Source organism: Triturus cristatus, chromosome 5_1 (genome assembly GCF_964204655.1).
Source record: "Triturus cristatus chromosome 5_1, aTriCri1.1, whole genome shotgun sequence".
NCBI lineage: Eukaryota > Metazoa > Chordata > Amphibia > Caudata > Salamandridae > Triturus > Triturus cristatus.
The window spans coordinates 427,303,843-427,326,960 of NC_140587.1; the positions used below are offsets into that span (position 1 = coordinate 427,303,843).

Here is a 23,118-nt window from a genome sequence, read left to right on the forward strand (position 1 = left end):
TAGTAAGCATTACTATGTGGGGCACTTTACACAGATCATGTTTCAGCCATGAAAACAAAGTATTACACAATGTTTCATACATTTTTATTATTACTAATTCTGCAATGCTTCAACACTGCATGGTAATGTTAGTTAGTATTATAAAAAAAAATTCAACAAAGGTAAACTTACACTTTTGTTGCTCACAAAGGTATTTTACGAGTAGTATCTTTACGACTGTGGAGTCTCCGCACATCTAGGACGGCAGGACTATCCTATCTTTTTTTGTGCGGAGACTCCACAGTTGTAAAGCTTCCATGAGTAAAATCCCTTTGTGAATAGCAAACAATCATAAACTTACACTGAAGCGTAGGTTTAGCTTTGTGAATCAAGCCAGGCCCATAGTGTATTCGCTGTTCTATAACATATGCTGCTGTGGCTGTGCAGTGTTGTAGCTCAGCATTTAATAACAATAATAATAATCTTCATAATTGTCCATCAGCCGCATTTATGACATGCGAGATCTCTTTTGAGAGGAAGGAACCAATAGTTGAGATGCCCGAAGTGAGCTGGCTGCTCAAAGTAGAAAGAAATATTGTCAGGATCCTACTGACATTTGGTAAGGTGATAAATACTCCCAGAACTAGACTTACAATGAATGAATGGTTTTAATCTTTGTCAACATTTCCTTATGAGATGCCTGGTGTAGTAGGAGAGTTATAAAGAGTGGTTCTCTTCACTTTTCTTTTGTGAAAGAAGCCTTGGTGTATCCCCCTGCGTACAGTCTGCAGTGCCCTTTAGTTTATATTTCACCCAATGGTAAACACATTATTTCACACAAAGTTTAATAGGAATCAACTGAAGTGTCTGTTGCAAGGAAGGAGATGATGGAACACCATGGCTTTGCTGGTGGTAGTACCTTCACAGATGCTGGCCTTCAGCTTCTCAGTTATCACACCCATGGAGCTGAAGTCCTCTGCGTAGAAGAGGTGTCGGCTTTCCGGCATGGATGCTATTTCTCGCAGCTCTTCCTCAATAGCCTTACCGACACCAATGGCGTAGATTATTATACCTGTTGAAGAGAATATTTAACATTATATGTCTGCTTACTTGCTAAATGGTATAACTCATTTATCTTTACCAAACTTATGCTTGCTACTGTTAATACATTAAATAATGTATGATTTGTGCATTGCATTGTAATGTGTCAACAAAATTTATTACACCAGTTTTTTGTGTCTATCGACTAGCCTGCTTCACTCTTCTGAATACTTGCTGGATGATTGATGGATGTGACAACATTGTATAACAAATTGATAATCTATATTTCTCGGCCTGCTTAAGGGAGAAGTAAAAACTTATCCTGGTTTTGGCAGCCCCCCAAATAAATATTTTCAATCAACTGAGGGGCATAAAATCAACAAACTTCAGCTGAAGAACTACAAATCAAATGTTATTTTTTAACTCTTAGACAACACGTGGTTTGCAATCATAAATCGCTTGCTCTAGGGCACAGGTTTCAGTTCCGTCACTCACCAGATCAATGTCACTGCATTGCTACAAATTCCGCATGCAAATAATAAGAAACCCCTTTCAAAGTAGACAAATTCTTCTGTGACTTGTTCATAGTATTCTGCAATGTAAATCTATGTTACAATTAATGTTGATTCTTAAGCTGAAGTTTCTTGATTATGTACCCCGCAATTGATTGAATATATTTTGTACTTTAAGGTATACTTGACAGGGCAGGTCGCTGTTCACATTGTGTGCACAACACAAGTCTGAACTCTATGACTGCTTAAATGAATATGTCATACCTTGGTATTCAGATATATGGAATGTGTCAGAACCCCCTTCAGAGGGCCACGGGGCACGCAGGAGTTCCTTGGCCCAACTGTGGTAGTTGAGGCTTTTTACTCCCCTCGTTCTGTGGCCCAACCTACTATAGATCCCGCTCAACTAGGCCTTGTACCTCTTCCGCACTTGACTGTCAGTGGTAGCTGTGGTCAAGCAGTCAAGGGTCCCTCGAAGGGGGGGTGGATGCAGATACAGTGGTGAACACAACTCATAACTCAAATTGCAAATAGTACGAAAAATAAATCAATGTCCAGCCAAATTTTGCTTTTATAAGAAAAAGTCTTTTTTTATTTTTAACTCTACACCTACCAAAGAGATGTGACAGTCAAATGCAGTAACACAATCCCTCTTGAGGTTGGGCTCTAGTAGGTGTCAGACGAATCCCTGTCCTACTTTCCTTTGTGTCACACGTTCAGGGTTACTCCCCATTCACTGGTGGGTACATCAGGGAATGCAAACTAGTAGGCCATACTCAGGAGTTCTCCTTTGACTCTTCAGGATTTCAGGCAAAAGTGTCTATGGTGCCACAGCACCTTTAGCAATGACTCCCCTGGAGCCACAGAGGCACTAGTTCAAGTCTTAACCCACTTCTGCAGCACAGAAGCATTCGGCCTTACAGCAGGTGCCCTCAGCGAAGCACTCACAAGATCTGATACTGCTGAGGGAAGTCAGACTGCTCGTGGTACACGCTGCAAAGTCGGCGGGTGCTGGCTCACTCTCTGGAGTGGCACGGCTGCTCTCCCCAGCGATTGGAGCAGCTTCCAGCTCTCAGTGATGTAGTAAGTCAATTCTTCCACAGCAGAGGGAATTCTGTCCTTTGGCTCCTGACTGGAGTCCTGCGGCTTCCTCTTGGTCCATGGGGGTGAGTCAGGGCAGACAATTTGGTATGGCTAGACCAGCTGGTCACAACTTCACTTCAGTCATGGGCTACGGCCTGAGGTTTTTGATGATTTGGTCCTGGCAGCCACTCCTGGCATATGGGGTTGGCACAGTACCTTCTGGGCGCATCATAGACTATTCAGGTGCGATTGCCCACACAACAGCGGCCCCACCTGGCATTTGAGGTCACTGCTCAGCGGTTCAGGAGTCCTGGCAGGTTTGTCACACAACTTCTACACCAGTGCCCCCCTCTGCCATATGGGGTCACCACAACAAGGCAGTGTGGGCTTGGTGCCCTCCACATAGTGCTCGATACTTGGCTCAGTCAATGGTGGCCCACTCCTGCCATGCAGGGGTCGCCAAGGTCTTGCACACGTGCTATGACATGATTGGTGCACAGCTGAATTTGCACACATCACACAGAGAGTTCTCATGGTAGGGCTCCCACTGGACCTCGCTCCCTCCAATGCTCTCTTCTTCCACTCAGGGCACACAGATTGTGGCAAGCAGGCAGGAGCTGGTGCTCCAGGCTCCAGGGCAGGTGGCTTTAGTTTCCCTGGGTGATGCTCCATTACCCAGCAGGGAGACTAGCAGGTATTGATCCCCAGGCAAAAGTCTTGCAGAGCTTCCCCTTCTCACACAGCCCGTGCAGCTGCTTGGCGGATGACCAGCTTTTGGGCACTCAACCTCCACTTCTTATTGTCCTTTTCCTGACACCTAATGTAATTTTGGGTCTAGGTCTTTGAAGGTTTATGTTGGGGTTCTGCTTCTTTAGAAGTGAGTACTTCTCTCCATTTAATTTTCCTTCATGAAAGAGGTCTACCACTGCAGGCATGACTTCGAAGTTGATCATCCACACCACAATTCGTGGGAGTGACCAGAGTTCACACCTGGATGTCAGCCACAGTGATATGTGCATGAAAAGGTTAATCCCAGACCCCCAATCCTACTCTTTATGATTCTCTTGTCAGTGCCATTTTCCTTCCTGAGATGTGACATTACCCTCCGGTTCCTGAGTGCGGCTTGTACGATTCTCGGCCTTCAACCATTAATCAGGACATTGCGGTATCGAGATGTCCGCTATGTAATGTCGTGTTAACGCTGAGCCTTATCTTTGGCCATTATCTTCCTGGACTATCAGATACTATCAAAACTTGAGCAGCGTTGTCTATCCAATACAGAGCTGTGTACTTACCGTTCAGACCTATCCAATATGACAGGAATTCCATAGAGGGAGACACATTAAGATATCGCATTCTGGATCTGTGTGTATTGTGAACTAGGATCGTACTCTGACAGGACTATTTGAGAGGCATACACATCCGTATTCCTCCCATAGGGAAATTTTGTAGCTTTCCTGATAAAGGCGCAGTGTGCGCCGAAACGCGCATAGAAGATCCATCTCACAGCCACTGTCTCTCTATTATGTTGTTGTCTATGTTGCATTGAGTATTGTACCATTTTGTGAATGTTTTGTTGTCCGTTACTCACAGAAACTTTTCTTGTATTGTGTCATATTGTACTTTAAGTGCTGTCTTTTAATATCTTGTGTTTAATATGTTCAAAATTAATCGCTCGTTTGATACATGTTCAGAAATGTTTTTAATCAAATTACATTAAAGATATCAATTTTTAACTGATTATTTTTAGTCTACATTGAGTTCACTCTATCATGTTTTTTCTTAATATGGGTTGTTGATTGTTCATGACCTTTGTTTGCCTAGGGATTTATCCTCAATTGTATTATTGTCCTGCCCTAGGAATCTTACGTGTTCGCAGGGGGTCCTTGTTATTTTCATTGGCCTTCCTGAGATGTGTCCAGGCACCTTCCATGTGATCTATCACTGAATAAAAGAGCAAACTTTTGAAATGTAAAGGGAGTCTCTTTTTTCCCTCCAGCGCCCCCCCCCCTCGCCCCCCCCCCGCCCCCAGCTCACAGGACTACAGCAATACACAAACCTGTCTGGGGAGATTCCTCTCCTCCTCTTGTCTTTATCCGGCAGGCCTGGGGTACCCAAAATGGCACACAGGGTCCCCCATATAATGTACCATTGCAGGCACGTTCACTCAATGTACTTTCACAGCACACTTTCAGCCCAGCACTGGTCATCCATGCACTGTACCTTTACACTCATACATTCAACACACACAATCAGTCTTTGCACACTGTTCAGTACTGACAGTATTCTGTCTTTAACCAGGGTGTGCCAGCACACAATGTACTTCAAAAAGGCACACATACACTCAGCACATGCTGTCCCTGTGCATGCACTGTACAGCAGTAAATTTCTCATGTAATGTATACCTCTCAGACATACATACACCCAGTACATGTACTAACCACATATTTACTGCACAGTACTGCTGTATCATTGTACTGTACCCTAACTAGGCACATGTACAACTAACGCAGAGCCACTACTCCTGCCCTAAGCAGCACTCAACATCTACCTGATGGAGGCTAAAGGTGAGTTAAGCTCACAACAGCAGAACTTTTCAGAAAGTGAGTGAGCCTGTAAACCTCACTTCAATGACAAAGGGTAAAAAGGTCCTGCTCACTGCTACTGATTATTACATGGTATGCTACCTCCACTGCGCCTCTGCTGTTTAGCTTCTGGTGAAGGCGATAGCCATCCACCACTATGAGGGTTAGGCTTTGGGTGCCCCTTCCCATCCAACAAGACCGAAATCCCTGAGACAGCTCTATGACATAGCGGACACACGCATGATCCTTTTTTGCCTATGACAAAATAATCAGCATTAGGGATTCAGACAATAGTACAGTTAGGCACTCAGGGCAGGGGTACAGGTCTTTACCACGCAGAGGATTTTTCCGTCCCAACAGAGGGTATTACTGAGGGTTGATTGAGGACCAAGGAGTTTTCCTTTTGTCAAAGAATGCCTTTCCTCTTTGAGGAGTAGCGTGAGGGCTGACTTTGGCATAATGGTTGCCACTTCCTAGCCTGTCCAGTGGGGAACCTACAGCTATAAAGTATTCAGCTTTTGGAAGTTTCATTGCTTTATGACTGTGTGTGCTGAACTGTAGATTTCATGTGATGGACATCGAAAGGACGATTCTGCTAGATTAATATGTTATGTATTATATAAAGTACAATAAATAAAGCATTTGTCACGCTTCTTCCGATTAAAAACAGCCCTTTTTTGGGGTGGGGGAATTAGTATGTGTTTATTATTTACTGCAAGGAAAGTATTTATGTTATCATTTTAATTATTACAATTTTTAAACGATTGTTTCAAACAGGTTATAGCCAATGCTTTTAACTCTTCATTGGGAATATCTCAGTGTAATACTAAATCTCAAACAAGTAAAAAAACATTTTCTTAATAATCTATTACAATAATTATGAAACATAAAATGTCCTTTAACACAATCTTTCTCCGCACAAAAACAAGTACAAAATACCTTTGAAAATAGCCTTTCAACTTTGCCAATCTTCTTCCTTCTCAGAATGCTACAAAGTTACAGTCGCCATTACCCTTGAGATTGAACTGCTACTTTATATCCACTTTCAATTCTCACACTACATTTCTGGAAGCCACAATCGTAAAAAAAACATAACGTTTTACAATTTTAACGATAAATACTGTGACAGTTTTCTTTTCTGTTTCTCCCGGTATTTGATGTGTTTCCCAATAGTTCAATTATTCATGTTTTGTTAGCCAGTTTTCGAAACAGGAACAGTCTTGTATGTTATTTAAGCTGTGTTTAAATAGTCACTAAAACAGCTTTCCCTATGCAGTAAACAAATACTCATATTGCCTTCTCACAAATCTGACAGCTCAAGTGCCAATCCAAACCCCAAAGATGTTGTCTATGTGGTGTCACCACACTGGTAGGTTGTGTCTTCATTGCTAATTTTAGAAGGTACATTTGTTTTCGTGAAAACAAAAACATATAACAAATACCATGACAGCTGATCAGATCAAATATTGCAGAATAGATATAGAAAAGAACAGATGATGCCACTAGGTCAACAACAATGTAATTCACTCACAGATTATAGAGGAACTTCCACACCGATTCTAAATTTTAAAAAGATGGATTATATTGGAAAAATATCACCTAGGGCAGCCACAGTCTGAAGAATACACATATCATATTTTGGCTATCTAATTTATCTTCAGCCATACTGTGTTCCAGTGCCCCTATATCTTCTGAAATGTACGAGTGCAGCCATGTCTATTATGCACCTCCCCGGCTAACATACATCAGCCAATGTAGTCACCTTGAGGCAAAGATAGCTACCCCAGCATTGTACAATAGCCCTTCTAGCCATCATCAAATCAATGTCCCAGCACAGCTTCTGGTACCTCTGTGGTGTAGAGGCGGCAAATATGTCCAATAAGCTGTTTTTTCTCCTTGATCCAATAATAGTACCTGAATCGTGAGGAAGGCCCACAACAGTATGAAGGAGAGTGCCGTCCTCCACACAACCTCTCAAACAAGAATTGCCTCCTGTCCACCCCATTCTCACTAGTATAGTTCTGGTGAAATAAAATCTGTGGAGTGTTTTTAGCTGGACCAATTAGAAGCCAGATGGAATAGTTACTCCTTGTTGATGCCTTTTAGCCTCATCCAATTCTCAGTCTCCTTTTCACCACTGTCAACCTGCCATTTGTCCTGCAGGCTCCCAACTTATCTAGTGCCATATTCATTAATGTTTAATAAATACAGGAAACCACTTTCTTACCAACCTGTTCCAGAATGATCCAATGTCCCAGTGGCGATGTGCCCTGATGACTGCATATCATTGATTCGTACTTGTGCACGGCATGTTTTAACTCCATGCATATAAATTCCTGGGTATCATTCAGTGGGTATATTTTCTGACGACATGCATCACACATCATTGGGTTGTCAACCCTATCCCAGCTTTGGAATCCATTTTGATTTCTTAGGGTCGCCAAGATCAAAGATAATCACTTGGATGTCTCCATGGTCACAACATTCTCACAGCCCATGTCTCTTCTCGCACTGTTCCATATCAGCAGGGCAACATTTTCTTTAGGGTCCATTAGATGTTTGGGAGCCCTTCATTGATATATTAATTTAAGGTTTCTCTCCAAACACATGGCATGTCTATCCAAATTTAGAGAAGGTTTATTTTGTAATTGAAAAGCTCAGTATTCAAGAGTATGTATTGTGACATTTTCTTATATTTCATTAAACCTGGGAGTGATATCCCCCATCACATACTTCTCTACGTAGAATGTACAGCACTATCCTTGAACTGCCTCTGTCCCACAACAGAACCCTTAATGTCTTGTTTCTGGACAGGTGTGTTTTGTTCAATATAGACAAGCCGGGGTACATAATTAATTTTACATTTAAATAGCTTTACCCAGCACAGATAGAGGAATCGCCCTCCAATATGTTGCATCCTCCTCAAAAGATTCAAAACTGTACAGATTTTCTTCTAAAAATGTTTTACTTCTTGCAACATATATACCAAGGTGGCTGAAAACCTTGGAACTGATCTGAAAGGGCATACATCATTCCATATGGAATTTACACCCGTAAGTGGGACAAGATTGAGTTGGACCAGCTAATTTAAAATCCTGAAAACCTTCCATAGGTATCAAAAATCTTAAATAGTTCGCTAATCGTACAGTCTGGGTCAAACACATGAAGAAGCAGATCATTATCTTAAAGTGACACTGCCTCGATCCATGTGTAGGACCTGAACCAGGTAATCTCTACATAACCAGAGAGGTAGGAGTGCCGCCAAAGCAGATGGTACAAAGGACAGCCCTGATTTGTTCTTCTTTCCAACGCAAATGTTGAGGACAATACACTGTTCAGCTGAATCCTTACCCTGGGATGTGTGTAAACCAAAGTAATCCATGACCTAAAGCTAGGACCCAGACCAATCTTATGGAGTACAGCCACCATGACAGACCCACTTGACTGAGTTAAAGGTCTTTTCAGCAAATATATTTTGCCCCCTTTTCATGCCAACCACATTATTTATGGCAGTGTCATCTCCTCATCTTCGCACTTGCTACTGCCTTTCAGCAAGTTTACATGGGGGCAACTACCAACAAGGGGTATACAAATACCTACAAAATTGCGTCATTTACTTCGGCAGACTGGCCCACTCAAGAATGTCCAGAATATGACTCCGTACTCTAAACGTGCATAAGTTGACCTTACAAGAATATACTTAGAATTGAGATTTTGCATTGACAAAGTGGCATTTTGCACAGACATCTTTAAGTTTGGTGCGTAAAATGCTTTGTGGATCATGCCCACGGTTATTATTGCCAACCTGTACTGTCCACCACATCTTTACCCTCACTCCTCCCAGTTCTACTTGGCCCTTCCCCTTCCTCTTAAAACATCTTCTTCTCATTCACAATGCAAATTCTAATGTGAAAAACATAAAGTGCAAGGGTATTTATTATTACACTATGCCACAGAAACAGTCATGTATACTTGTAAGAAAATAGCCTTTTGTGTGGTCACCCCACCCCCATACACTTTTAGCTAGATTTATTGCTGGTGTGAAGACTTTTAACACTGTAGTGCTGTCATTTGGCACCCTGTATAGGTGTTCTGTCCCCTAAAACAGGTAAAATTGGCTAATACCTGATTAGAATATTTTACTTACTTATATGTTCCTCCTAATAGATGGTACTATGTATACCCAGGGCCTGTTAAATGTCAATAGAGGACAGCAGGACTCATTGTCCCTCCACTCAAGTGACAAGTGAAAACATGACTCTAGGCCTACTACTGCAGCCTAGCATGTCAGTTTTAAAACTGCCATTTGACCTGGCAAAATAAGCCTTTTGTCAGCCCTAAACCTTCCTTTTTCATAAATATAAGTCACCCCCTAGGAAAGCCCTAAATGTCCCTATGGCAGGGTGCATAGTATTTAAAAAGTAGGACATGTGTTCTTAAGTTTTACTTGTCCTGGCAGTAAAAAGTCTCCAAAGTCGTTTTTCACTGTGGCAAGACTGTCTCTCCTGCAGAAAAGCACTGGATTACATTAGAACACCTTATAGCTTCAGTTTGGGAATAGCTAAAACCATGGTTCTACGATTCAGATTCATAGAAATTTAAAATCCAGTCTGATGGTCAAGTTGGCAAATTGGCGTTTTCCTGCTTAAAAATTCTAGGCTTTTCAGAGTTATTCTCCAGCTGTCACCTGGCAGCCTGCTGGGAGATGTGAATGGTTCCCATGAAAGGGAGCTAAAGGGCCTTGGCTGGGAAGAGGAGGTGTGACTTCCTACTTATAGGATGGCCTGAGGGAAGCGTCTACCAACTGCATAAGCTTCAAAGAGGCATCCCCTGTCAGAGGTAGATGTAACTCACACCTCAACCTGCCCCGTCATTGTCCAAGTAGCTAGAGTGGCACCAATCCCAGTGGGGGAAAAACATATTCCAAAATTTGTTTGCTGGGGGGATTCAGCATTTTACCAGACACACCTCAGGAGTGTGCCCAGAGCTCTGACCAATGGCAGAAAGTTTCTCCCATGTTGAAATTTGACAGAGCAGGGCACTGGGGGAATTTTAGGGCCAAACCCTCAGGAAATGATGTCAAAGGGGGTAGGGTTGCCCCAGGGAATGTTTATCCTATTTGACAGGGAGTTTTCCCCAGCCAAAAGCTAGTGCCAGGCATAAAGATGGCACCCCTAGACACCTACTTCAGAATACTGCTAGTCCTGATTAAGATAGAACAAGGATTGCATCTACTGAACCTCGACTTCAGAAAGAGGACTGCACTTGCTGTAACTTGTGGAGAGAAATCTCAAGGGCTGGACCTGCTTCCATTTGAACCCAGGACAGAAGAGTGGACTCCAGGGGCTAGTTAGCTAGCCTTCTGTTGAGCTCCAGTAATGCAAAAGCTACAAGAAGCCCCAGAATCTGCTGAGCCCAGCTGACCTGTTCCAACTGGATTTGCCCTGGACCCTGCTGGCGACTTCTGGGAAAATGAGTCCTAACCCCCACGTGGTGCCCAAAAGGTCTGATACTCTTGACTTGTGTTAGGAGTGTACTCCTTCAACCTCAAAGCTGCAAGAACTGGACTCTGACAACTTGGTTCCAACTTTTCTGTAAGAAGAACCAGAGGATCATATTGGGACGCTACTGAAATATCAGCCGCTGTCGACGAATCGTCGCTTGAATTTGTCTGTCCGGATGTCCCATGCAGAGCTCCTCATGTCAACAACAACCATCTAGAGTCTCCTTATGAACGTAAATAGACTTCACCAAGGCCAACGCCGAAACTGTATCCTTCTGCCACTAAGACCTGCCCCTATACAGGATCAAGATTTCGGCTGCACAGAGCTTTTCACGTCGACAACGACCACCCTGTGTTTTCTGCCAAGTTCCGACCCTGGACTAGGACTTCATCAGCCTGCTGTTGACAAACTGTTCTTTGGATTCCAGCCTGCAGCCCGACCTGCTGACAACCCTGTCAATGAGGATTTTTCTCCAAGTAAAAGTCAGAGAGTGAACTTTACACCAGACCAGATGTGGTCCCTGCATCCAAACTGCGCTCCATTGCAGTCAGCTTTAACTTTTGACTCTGACCCAGTCTAGCATGACCAGATATCTAAGGTTGGCGTTTAGAACTTTTTGGCGCCATCCTTCCAAAGTCAGTAAATTAGTTAACATTAATTTGGATAATAGTAACGCCACTGATTTACACTGCTTCAAAATGGCAGAAGTAAAGGTATGAAGCTCTGTACATTGGCTTCTCCGAATGACCAGGATTTTATTTCCAGCATTCTTCCACTCTGCTCTCTGTCCCACTGCTTACAGCCCACATTACGGCAAGGGAAATAGCAAAGAATAAGATGGGAATCATTGCATCAAAAGAAAAGGGAATCACATGCTTGGGCACCCAGGGAGTTCTCCAAGGTGCAAAAGCAAGGTGAATATCAAGGACAAAATGGGACATACATCTGCTTCACAATTCTTTATTTAAAGATCAAAACAAAAAAGGATACATGAAGCAAATAGGCAGTGCTAGGCACACAGTGTAAAATTAAACATAGCACTAGATGCATAGCATGCCGTGGTCCCACAAATCAGGGGCCCTTGGAGGTCAAGGAAGGGCAGTACCAAGGATGACGCATGGGTCCACATCTGTGCACATGACGGTTGACGAGGTAAGAGGGCCTGTAAGAAAAACAGGATATGACAGAAGACGGAAAGAGAGAAAAGCAAACAAGGAGACCGCACTCACATACGTGCCCTGGATGAGTGGGGAATGAGTGGGATAAGAGGGAAGAAGAGGGAAGTGAATAAAGAAATGAGAGACAGAGGGAGAGCTAGTGGTGGAAAAAGCGAAAGTGGAGAGTGGGAAGTGGGTGAGCACCCGCAAGGGCCATGACCATGGCAGGGTCCCAAGGGCAGCGGCAGTGTGGTTTAACATCGGGTCTTCTCATAGGGAGTCAAGGGCTCTCTCAACTAGGAGCTAGAGGGAATCATCCTGGAGAAAAGATGCTCAGGTGGGGAGGAAGGTCTGTCTTTTCCTGCAGATTGTAGATGACCTGCTCATAGGAGGTCAACTGGTACATCGTTGAGAGCCATGGGAGCGGGGGTAGGTGAGCGCCAGTGACAGAGAATGCAGATCTTTGCTGTGGCGAGCGCCATTTGCAATAGATGGCCCTGAAGGAGAGAGAGGTCCGGGGAGGCTGTGATGACATGTAGGAGGATCAGGAGACGGGACAAGGGAGTTGTGACTGGTAGGGTCTCGCTCAGTGTGGCACCAACCACCTCCCAAAAAGGTTGTACTGTGAGGCAATCACAGAGGATATGAATCGGGTCACTACAGGCATGGGTGCAGCACCAGCAATTTGCATGAGGTAACAGTCCGGCTGCCTGTAGTTTTACAGGAGTCCACTGCCAGTCATATAATGACTTAAAGAGACAAAACGTAAACCGCGCCTCTCAGGCTGCACTGTCCAGTACCTCCAAAATATCCGCCTAATATTCTGTCTGAAGTCTGGTTTGCCATTTGTCACTGAGGTTATTCAGGAGGGGCAGGGAGAAGAGTTGGCGTCTCAAGAGGCTATAGAAGCGAGACATCATCCCGCGAAAGCAACCTCACGCCCTGAGGTAGGAGACTACAGTAGAGGGTTAGAGGACCCAGGACTTTGCACACAGGCAACAGGTGAGGCAATGCCGTAGCTGCCAATACCGCCAAGACTGATGTGATGGGAGACCAAATTTCTCACAGAATGCTACAAAGGATGTAAGGGTGCCCTAATCAAGCACTTGTTGGAAGTTGTGGTTGCCCACAGAGCATCACACCTCCCAGCAAAACATCTCGCCACCTATGTGAAAGCCAGAGTTACCACATAATGGTGTATGTTAGTTTAGAAGAGGATCCACCTCCTTGGCATGAAGTGACCATTGCTTGCAGCATTGAGTTGTTGGGGCATGGTGTGTTTGCGTCACTCTTGTACAGGTGGTGTAATTCCTGTGGGCAGCCCAGCAGGTTGGGCTCTGCCAGAACGCACAGCGATAGGTCCAGGGCCCCAAGGAGCATGCAAGCGAGTTGTGACAAGTGCAGGGCCAGGACATAGTGCTCAACCGAGGGGAGACCCAGACCCCCACAAGATCAGTGAGCCAAGAGTTTGCTATTGGCTAACTGGGCACGAGAAGACCCCAGACGAACGACCATATGCTCTGGCCCATGGTTCATAGCAATGACAGAGGTACTAGTAGGGCTAGCATGCTAAGGATATAGGAATATCGTGACTGTCGCCATCCTGTCTGCCTGTATCCTGCCTCTTGATGAGAGGCCGAGGTGGGCCCACTTCTTAAAATCTAACTTCATGCACGCCAGCAGGGGATCGAGGTCATCCACCACTATGAGATCCAGCCCTCAGTTTAGGTAAACCCCCAGGTAGTTAAGGCGTGAGGACTTCCACTGGAAAGGGAAGTGGACACCACCGCACTGGTAGTCATCCATGGCATGGGTAGTGCCTCGCTTTTGTCCCTGTTAACTTGGTATCTCGAGAGTGCCACAAAGCCAGAAATGACTTCCAGAGGGCCGGCAGGGAGCGAGGGAGGTCCAAGAGGGTAAGCAAGATGCCATCAATGTAAAGACAGATGGTGGACTGCCCTCTGGGGATGGGAATAGTGGTGAGGTATGGGGATTAACAAAGAGAGGCCGCAAGAGGTTTTAGGGCATGGAGGAACAGCAGGGGTGACAGCGGACAACCCATTCAGGTCCCCCATCAGACTGCAAAGGGGTCTGAGAGAAAACACCCACAGTTAACCTGGGCAGTAAGCAAGTCGTAAAGCCATCGGACTTTGGCTATAAAGTCCTCCCCCAGACCAAACCTTTGGAGGGTCGCAAATGGGTATCCCCGTTCAATCCTATTCACCACCTTCTTGACGTCCAGGGAGTGGGCAAAGGCATCATCCTGCAAGTCCTTGGCCGATCACAGGGCATGAGCAAGTGTGCAGAGGTGATTGCTAGAGGAGCGGCTGTAGATGAACCCCACCTGCATATGGTGGATTAGCGACGGAATCACCGCACGAAGGCAAGTCCCAAGAACCCCACCAAGTATCATGATGTATCCATTAAGCAGGAAGATGGATCTGTAGCTCCTGCAGAATAGGGGGTCTTATCCTGGCTTAGGAGGGAATGCTATTACTGCCCTATTGGAGGTGGAGCCGAGGGAACCTGGTTGATTGTCCTCACGTAAGACCTCATAGAGGGAGTCCATCATGTCCTCACCCACCCACTTATAAAACTCCACAGGTAAGCCATCTCCCCAGAGGTCCTTGTGATATGGGAGCCTGGAGTCGGCCTGCACAATCTCAGTCTTAGTGATTTCCCCCTTAAATAAATCACTGCTTGACTGGTTGAGGCTGAGGAGGTGCATGCTGCCAAAAAGGCCTCCAGGCAGGTAAGGATCGTCCGCCACCTCCGGGGTGTATAGTACTCGGTAGAAGGCCACAAACTTGTTGACAATGTTTTATGGGCAAGTGAGGATGTTGCCGCCTGCGTATTTAATGGCCGGGATGGCCAGCGCCTTCCCCTGTTGGCACAGTTGGGCCGCCAGCAGCCTTCCTGCCTACTCACCTAGCTCATAATGATGACCTTTGAAGTGCATACTTGACTTTAGAGGTGAACAGGGCATTGAGGTCTATGCGGGCCATCTCCAAATGGTGGCGGAGAAGGGGCAAGGGGATGTCAGTGTAGAGGCGCATGAGGGGCGCAATCTCATTCTCTAGAGCCTTCAGTTGCATTGCCCTTTGGGCGTTGGCAAGGGCCTTGTCTCATTAACTGGCTGCGGATAGTTGCTTTTGCGGCCACCCATGGGACCCATGGGAAATGACAGATCCCCTATTATGTTCCAGGTAAGAAGAGACATGGGATCATGGTTGAGATTTGCCCTGGGGAGTACGGTAGCATGAGATATTTAAATGCCACGATTTGCAATCAGGGAGAGGGCAACTACTGTTATGTGCCGGGGTTAGGCCCATGTAGCGAAGTGGCTCATTTCTTACATTTTCCTATTTTTCACAATAAAATTTCCTGCGTGACCTTTTGCACATATTTGCGTGCACTACAATGTTGGATTAGTTTCTCTCAAACTACTTTGCTTACACATCTAGCTTGGCATAACATTGTCACGATGCCACGAACATCAGGTACAAGGCCCTTCCACGCACTATGTACATATGTCATTCTATCTTCATCCATGGGGTAAAAGAGGTATCTACATATCCATAACATCGCTAATCTATACGCACATCGCAAGGCTGCTTTCTATTGTAAAAAAAGAGCATCCCAAAAGATTAGCAGAGGAGGCACTTCAGCTGACCCCGAGGGTCCCTGCATGCTGAGACTTCACCACGCAGCGGTCTGACATCTCCATGCTGGGGTGTCCAGTTCATGACCAAGACGGGATGCTACATTCTCTGCTGCTAGGTATTTTGTTGGATCATCTCTTGGGGGGGGATTCTTGGCTTCACACCTACAAACACTCTAGGTACACTCAGAGTAGGGTTTACATAGTAGGAGTAGGCTTGATTACTGCCTTGTATCATATGCCTGCATATATACACTGTTTTAGTACCATGATAGAACTGTATCTACTATTTACTCTCTTGGTACTTGTAATCACTTTCATCTGCTTCTGTCTACTGATTATCGCAGCATAGTATTCTATACCAGAATAACGTTGGTTCGAGAAATATATTGAAAACGTCCCACTGTGAATTCTGTATTCTTCTCTGAACACAAGTAAGCACAAGTGACTGAACAAAAGGTTCTGATCTGTTTCCACAATCCCTGAGGGGTCAGAGTTGTCATGTTCAGTGGTTGCCAGAAACCATTAATTCCCTGGTAAGGCTAGGGGAGTTTATGGTGGCACTGTGAGCCAGCTGGTCTCTAGGTCAATATATAATACTGAGTGCCCGGAATCAGTCTAGGCACCTTGCTCAAAGTTTATGTTGTCCAAGAAACATGCAGGTCCTATATATTAGTGGGAACTACACAACACTACTGGTTGTGAGGCCAGGAAATAGTCCAGGTGGGACTGGGTGCCATGCACTGGTGATAAAAAAACTGTACTCCCGGTCCTCCGGGTGTGAGAGGTGCCAGAGATCCACACAAGGACATGGTCAGAAGTAATGCCCCCTAGGATGGCCTGACCTACATTATTACCTAAGTCTAGGGGGCTGGTGTGGTCTAGGACCACGTGTAGGGTCAGGTTCCAGTCCTATGACATAATGAGAGGCCCCAATTAAGCTGGAGAAAAAACTGGCGCTTAGATCCCATTGGTGCATACACCGAGCCAACACATAGCGGCCGCCTGCCGAGTCGTAGTTTAATCAAGGCATAGCGGCCATTTAGGTCTGTCCATGTCTAGAAGATGGTAATAGGCAGGGTTCTGCACAAAAGAATTGCGACGCCACGCTTCCTAGGCTGCCTGAGGCTGTCGGTCGGTGCTGCTAGACAACTGCTGTGGACCACCCTTCCTACCCAATCACGCCACATTTTTTCGGACACCGCTTGGGAGAGGTAGGTTTCCTGTAATAAGGCCATGTTGACATGTTTAGACTGCAGATAAAACAGCACTTTCTTACATTTGATAAAATGTGGCAGGCCATTAACATTCCAGGAGACAACATGCAGGGGCGAGAGGGGGGATGGGATACCGGCGGCCATCGTAGTAAGGGGGTGGCTGTAGGGGGTGCAGGGAGAAGGAAGAAAGGACAACAGAAGAGGGAGGTAGGAATAAAGAGAGAAAAGGAAAGAAAATGAGAAGGGAAAAGAGAAAGGAAAGAGAGATAGGGAAAGAAAAAGGAAGGAACCCTCAGGCGCAGTGGGGGCAGACAACCCAGAGTAGGGGTGAGTGCCAAGCGCAAACTTGAGGGGAAAAAAGAAAAGAAAATCGGGCGGTATGGGGGTGGGCAAGACGAAGGAGTAAAAAGGGAAATAATCTGACACGGAACCGAGGACAAAAGCCTCAGGGGAATCCGGCGACTGTGTACCATGGGTCTAAATCTGGGAGTCCAGGTGCGCAGGAGATACCATGGAGAGGGGAATAGAGAGCAAGGGGTAATAAATCAAGTCAGTGATGGAGCTTTGGGGCCAAAAAGAGAAAGTGCCGAGGGCCGGAAGTCCCAAAGGCCCTCCGAGGGGGGGAGGGAAGAGGACATGGACAATACCAGCTGTGTTGGGGAGTACGGGCTGGGGGAGAAGTGGTGGGCCTCAGTGGGTGGAGGAGGCTACGGAGGGAGCTCTGGTACAAGACTCAAAGGGCAACACCGGGGCACGACAACAGCAGTAATTGAAACAACAATAAGCTGCTCAGCAAGGCAAAACATAGAAATGCATAGCAGAACACTGCAAAATGCAACTGAATGTGGGAAAGCATTATATGACACAGCATCAATACAATTCAGGAGAGAGGCATGCATACAGTATTGGTGTACTCAGCCATCCATCCAGAGGGTGCCGCATGCCTCATCGTGCAGCGGCCAGGGCAGTAGAGCAGCAGTCATGGTAAGGAAGACTGCGCCTTAGTCCTCGGGCTGGTTGAGTTTCAGCGGAGAACAAGATTTGTCATGGCCTGGGTCCTGAGTAAGACCAGCCACTGTTTTGAGGACCATGTCCTTGCCAACCCGGGACTGTGTCAAGCGGTACAGCTCCCAGCCTCAGTTGTGGCCCTCACAAGAGTCCCAATGGCACTGAATGTAGTGAGGGTTATTTCCCTGAAGGGTGACGTCCAGCAGGTGAGTCCTAAGGTGCCTAGTCCATCTATTGTTCGGAAAGGTTATCCAGAAAGGAGCGTAGTCCCCTGAGTTGAAAAAATCCTTGGACCTGACATCCTTCGTGATCCACATGAACAGTCTGAATTTGATGTCCAGCTTCCGCAGTTGGGGCCGCAAAGCCAGGAAGGCTAGTTGGTTTCTCGGGAGAAGTCAGCGGCTATGCAAATCTCATGCCCCCCATAGGCTTACGAGCTATGGGAGCGTGCTGCGGTCAGGAGCTGTTGTGCCTGCTCATGGTGGAGGAAGCAGGCAATGAAAGGGCTTGCCCTCTCCAACATGGCTGAGCGGGGGGGTCCATACGGAGGACCCGCTGTATCTGAAGAATTGGTCATCCCCATGAGGGCGGGGAGAAGGTTCCTGGGTAAGCCCTCGATATCCGAGCCCTCGGCACGTTCCGGTAATCCGAAAAAACAGTCATTGCCCCTATCTTCCAGGTCCGTGAGCTTATTCTACAGGTTCCAGAGCTTCTGGTCCCTATGCAGGATGCTGTTGAGATGCTCTTACTGGGATATGCTCTTATGCTCTTACTCTTACTTATGCTCTTAGATGCTCTCTAGAGATGGCGCTGCACTCCCTCCACTCTGTCCTAGAAACCTGCGATGTCAGCCCGGATGGATTAAGTCTCTGTGGTGAGGTCTGGGCCCATGCTTTCCAAGTGGTGAATGATTGTAATGATCTCCTGCAAGATACTGTCCATCTTAGCATTCAGCTGTGGATGGGGCGGGGGATCCACAGCGGCTAAAGCGGTGGATACTGCCAGGGGTGCTGCCATAGAACGAGGTTGGGAAATGATCTTTGTGAAGAGCAGCTGATGGGAGGATTTGCCGACGGGCATCGCCAAAGTCTGAGGTGAAGAACGAAGAAGCCCGATCACCCAATGTGGCGGTGCAAGATGTATCTGGCCAGTAATCTGCCCTCTCTTGCTGCACGGGTAGGGGAGGTAGGTCACCCTCGGTGTAGCTGAGTCGAGGGAAGGTCGCTGCTCAGAGAGGACAGCGACCCTTTTGGGTGGCGCATCCAGGTAGGGCTGTCCAAGGCATGGGGTACGCCCCAGATCTATCCAGGACCGCTGCAAGGGAGATGGTTCTGTCCCCTATGAGCTGCACATCGTCCTCAAGGTCGAGGGGGGTGAAGTGCTGAAGGCCTTGAGTACCGTGAGAGCCAACCTCAGGACATAGGAGTCACCATATGCCACAGAATGTCCAAAGGGAGCAGGGGCTCCATGCTCTGGGGCAGTGGAAAGCATTAAGGAGAGCAAAGAGGGAGTGCACAGTAATAGGCTGCACGCCGCACTCACCACAAAACGGCTATACAGTCCAGGTCCATGAGAGGTGGGGGGAGCCCATATTTCCTGTGCTGCATCCTGTGAGTGGACAACCAGGATGGTGGGAGGGGTGCAGTGCCCTCAAGGACCTGTCCATAGTACTTGAGTTCTGCACCTCCGAGTCTCAGATTATTGATGAAGCTCTGTAGCCACTCTATCCTTTGGTTCCCATGCCCACACATGGGCCAAAGGAAAGGGGCATCAACAGTGTCAGCAGCATGGGTCAGGGGGGAAAGGAGAACAGCAGCGGCAGTGAGGGAGGTGGACCACTCTGGGGTCCACCAGGGTCTTAATGGGTTCGGGAGCAGTGGTGAATGGGTAGAACCCCCATAGGAGATCCCAGGAAATGATGTGGGAGGGGGAAAACTGAGAAAATCTCCGCCTTCACCAGTGCTGTAAGTACATTGAGTCACACCACCACTGCCCGAGGCCTTTCCACAGCTAATTAGCTGGGGAGGCCGATGAGGCCGCTGCAAGCCTGTGGGTGCAGTTCCAAGGTCTCTTCGGGTTCGCCGTTTACCGATGTAGGACTAAGGCCTTAAGGGGACCCCTAAAATGATACAAGTGGGGAGGGCTGGCAACTCTTTGCAGGGTAGGAGAGACCAGGTGAGGTGATGTGTGTCACGATCGAACCACACGTCCTAAGTCGGTGGCACAGGTCCTTGTGCCACAGCATGCGGTGGGAGCCGTAGAGTCCTCACTGGCCGTCAAGGGTGGGCTCGATGATGTGGTGGGCTTGTGGCCGTCATGAGGAAGCCCAAGAGTGGTGAAGCCACATGGCCTATCTGAAATCGAGGGCGATGCAGGCCATACACAGCAAGCCCTCAAGCCCAGATGACATGGTGGGCCCCTGATTGCATTAGGGGGGTGTGACGCCATGCAGCTAAGGAGTGGCCAAGCAAGTGGTGCAGGCTGCGGTGAAGTGGAGATCGAAGGTGCTGCGTGTTGCTTTGAAGCAGGCCCACCTGTATGGCAGCAAAGGGTACAGGATTGATGGCCGTCTAATGTCACGTCAAGGTGGCAAGAGTCCTCCAGTGGGGCCGCGGGGAACATAGGGTAATAGGAGCCGGTTCAGGCTAGGCTGCAACGACTGTTAGGGCTCTGCCGCCATCCCCAGGAACTCTCCAGTGTGCGGAGCTCTTTCAGTAAGTGGCCATCTTTATCCATGGCAAGACCACTCCCCCTGGGACATGTATCTAGCCCAAATGCAAGCCACACTGTTGGTCACTGTTAGATTTGGGGGTCTCTAGTTGGCAGAGGTAGGTACCTTTGACCAAATAGGGGCCCTTGCGTCTATTCAGGGTAAGGGGGTACACTCCTAAAATAACCCCTGCTCACCCCCTTGGTAGCTTGGCACAAGCAGACAGGCTTATCTCAGAGGCAGTGTGCAAAGCATTTGTGAACACATACAGTAATCCAGTGACAGATGGACACCACACAGGTTTTATATCAAAAATAAGTATTCTTTATATAGACTTATCACAAGACCACAAATGACAAAAATCCACAATACTGTACTTAAAATGGTAGAAATAGCTTAGTTCTCTTAAGATGGTAAATGCGACACTTTGAGTTCGATGTACCTTTGGATGCGTAACGCTATACAACAAAAGTGTTGCATGGAAGGTGATGCGTCGGTTCCTTACACGCAAGCGGTGATGTGGCGGGTCCCTACTGATGCGTAGGGGATGCATCAGTTCATCTCGGCGTGGGGAGGTGATGCGTCGATTTCTTACTGCGCTTCCATGGCGGTGCGACCCACAACGCAGTGATGCGATGAAGATCCGGTGCGATGAAAAAAATTGGCGTCTTCGTCTTGATGCGACACGATGCGTGCATGCCCGATGCCCGTGCCGGGACTCAGCGATTCTTCTGAGCCACGACAGGCCCTGCGACACGCTTCTCCGGGGATGCGACGGCATCTGATGCAACGGCGACACTCTTCTCCGGTTATGCGAGGCGCTTCGGCGATGTGATGCGACAGCTGCAGCAGCGACACCCTTCTTCAGTGATGCGATGACAGCGGCGGCGACATGCATTTTCTTTGTGAGTCGCGCTTCCAGCTCCTTGCGACACGCAGTCCCTCAGAAGGCCCAGAACAACAGTAGGCACTTCAAAAGAACTCTTGGGGAGCTGGTTGGTGAAGTCTGTTGTCCCTGAGACTTCAGCAGGAGGCAAGCTCTGTCTCCAGCCCTTGGAGATCCTTCACAAGTTGATTAGAAAGTAGCACAAAGTCCTTTCCCCTTTCTTTGGCAGTCAGGCAACCACTGCAGGCCAATCCCCCAACACCACTCAGCTAGGGATAGTCTGTTCCTCAGTTTCTCTGGTTCCTCTCCTCAGCAAAGGTTCTTCTTGTTTCCCAAAAGTGATCTAAAGTTCTGGGGTCTGGGTCCCCCCTTTTATACTCATTTTCTCTTTGTTCTCTGAAGGTAGAGAGGCCTTTGCCTAGTCCAAACCAGTTCTGGAGCACTCTGTTTACATGACTCCTTCTTTCCTTTCACAGTGTAGGCCAGGGACATCAGACGCACCACAGGAGATGGAGCCAGCATTGTGAAGGGAAGGCACAGCCCTATTCAGGTCCCAGGTGCAACTCCTCCCACCTATCTACATGCAGATCTCTCTATTCAGCCTTGTGCTGACTCACCCTCTCTTCTGGAATCCCACAGTCGCTGTCACTCAAACTCCAGACAAGGAATACACAACCTAGCAGAGGCAGGCTTGGATAGTTAGGCCAGAAAATACCTACTTTCGAAAAGTGGTATTTTCAAACCAGAATGTTAAAACTAACTTCACTAAAAGATATATTTTATCATTCTGAGTTCAGGCATACTATACTCGTATTTCTACCTAGTTAGGATTATAAGATGTTATAATCAAACTGCCTATTCTGGCCTATGGGGAACAGATAGCCTTGCAATAGTGAAAAATGAAAATGGCTGTAATTCACTATTAGGACATGCCACACACACCAGGGCATGTCCTACCTTACACGTACAAGGCACCCTGCCCTTGGGCCTACCATAGGGGTATCTGATATGAAGAAAAGGGAGGGTTTAGGGACTGGCAAGTGGGTGCACTATGCCAGTCAACATGGCAGTACCAGACTGCACACAGGCTCTGCAAAGGCAGACCTGAGACACACTTTTACAGGCTGCTTCTGTGGGTGGCCCACCAGTGCTGCAATCCCACCAGCAGTATTTGATTTACCAGCCCTGGGCACACTCAGTGCACTGTACTAGGGTCTGACAAGTAAACCAAATCAGCCAATCATGGAATCACTAATCCATACATCAATTTATCAAAGGGAGCACTTGCACTGTGGCACTGAATTGCAGTGGCACAGTGCCCAAAGCATCTAACACCAACAAAAACACATGAGGATGAGGAGCAGCACAAAATGGAGGGGAGACCCACGCCAATGGTGCCAGGTCTAAGTCACCAACAATAATTCTACTGGAGGATCGACATGGTTAGAAATGGGAAACAACCTTTACAACGCAGTCATTACATCGCACTACCTTTACAACACAGTCATTACAACGCAGCCATTACATTGCATGTCACTACAACGCATGTCTTTACAACACATGTCACTACAACACATACCATTCTAACGCATACCATTACAACGCATAGTTTTTACCCTTACACTATCCAAAACTTACCCTACTGTTGCACTCACTGGAATGGGAATAGTAATTTTTACCCCTACACTATCTAACACTTACTCTACTGTTGCACTAAATGGAGTAGGAATAGTAATTTTTACCCCTACACTATCCGACACTTACCTTAAATGCAA

The 23,118-nt window shown here is 46.9% G+C and overlaps 1 protein-coding gene across 2 annotated transcripts in view; it reads right to left on the minus strand.

Moving 5' to 3' along the window:
* The window catches only part of MATN2 (matrilin 2), a 476,504-nt gene that overhangs the window by 20,002 nt on the left and 433,384 nt on the right, over nucleotides 1-23,118 (minus strand). For both annotated transcript variants that reach the window (XM_085605205.1, XM_085605204.1), the window contains one exon: nucleotides 899-1,051. In XM_085605205.1, coding sequence (XP_085461331.1) covers nucleotides 899-1,051 — 153 coding nt within the window. The remainder of the gene's footprint in view (nucleotides 1-898; nucleotides 1,052-23,118) is intronic.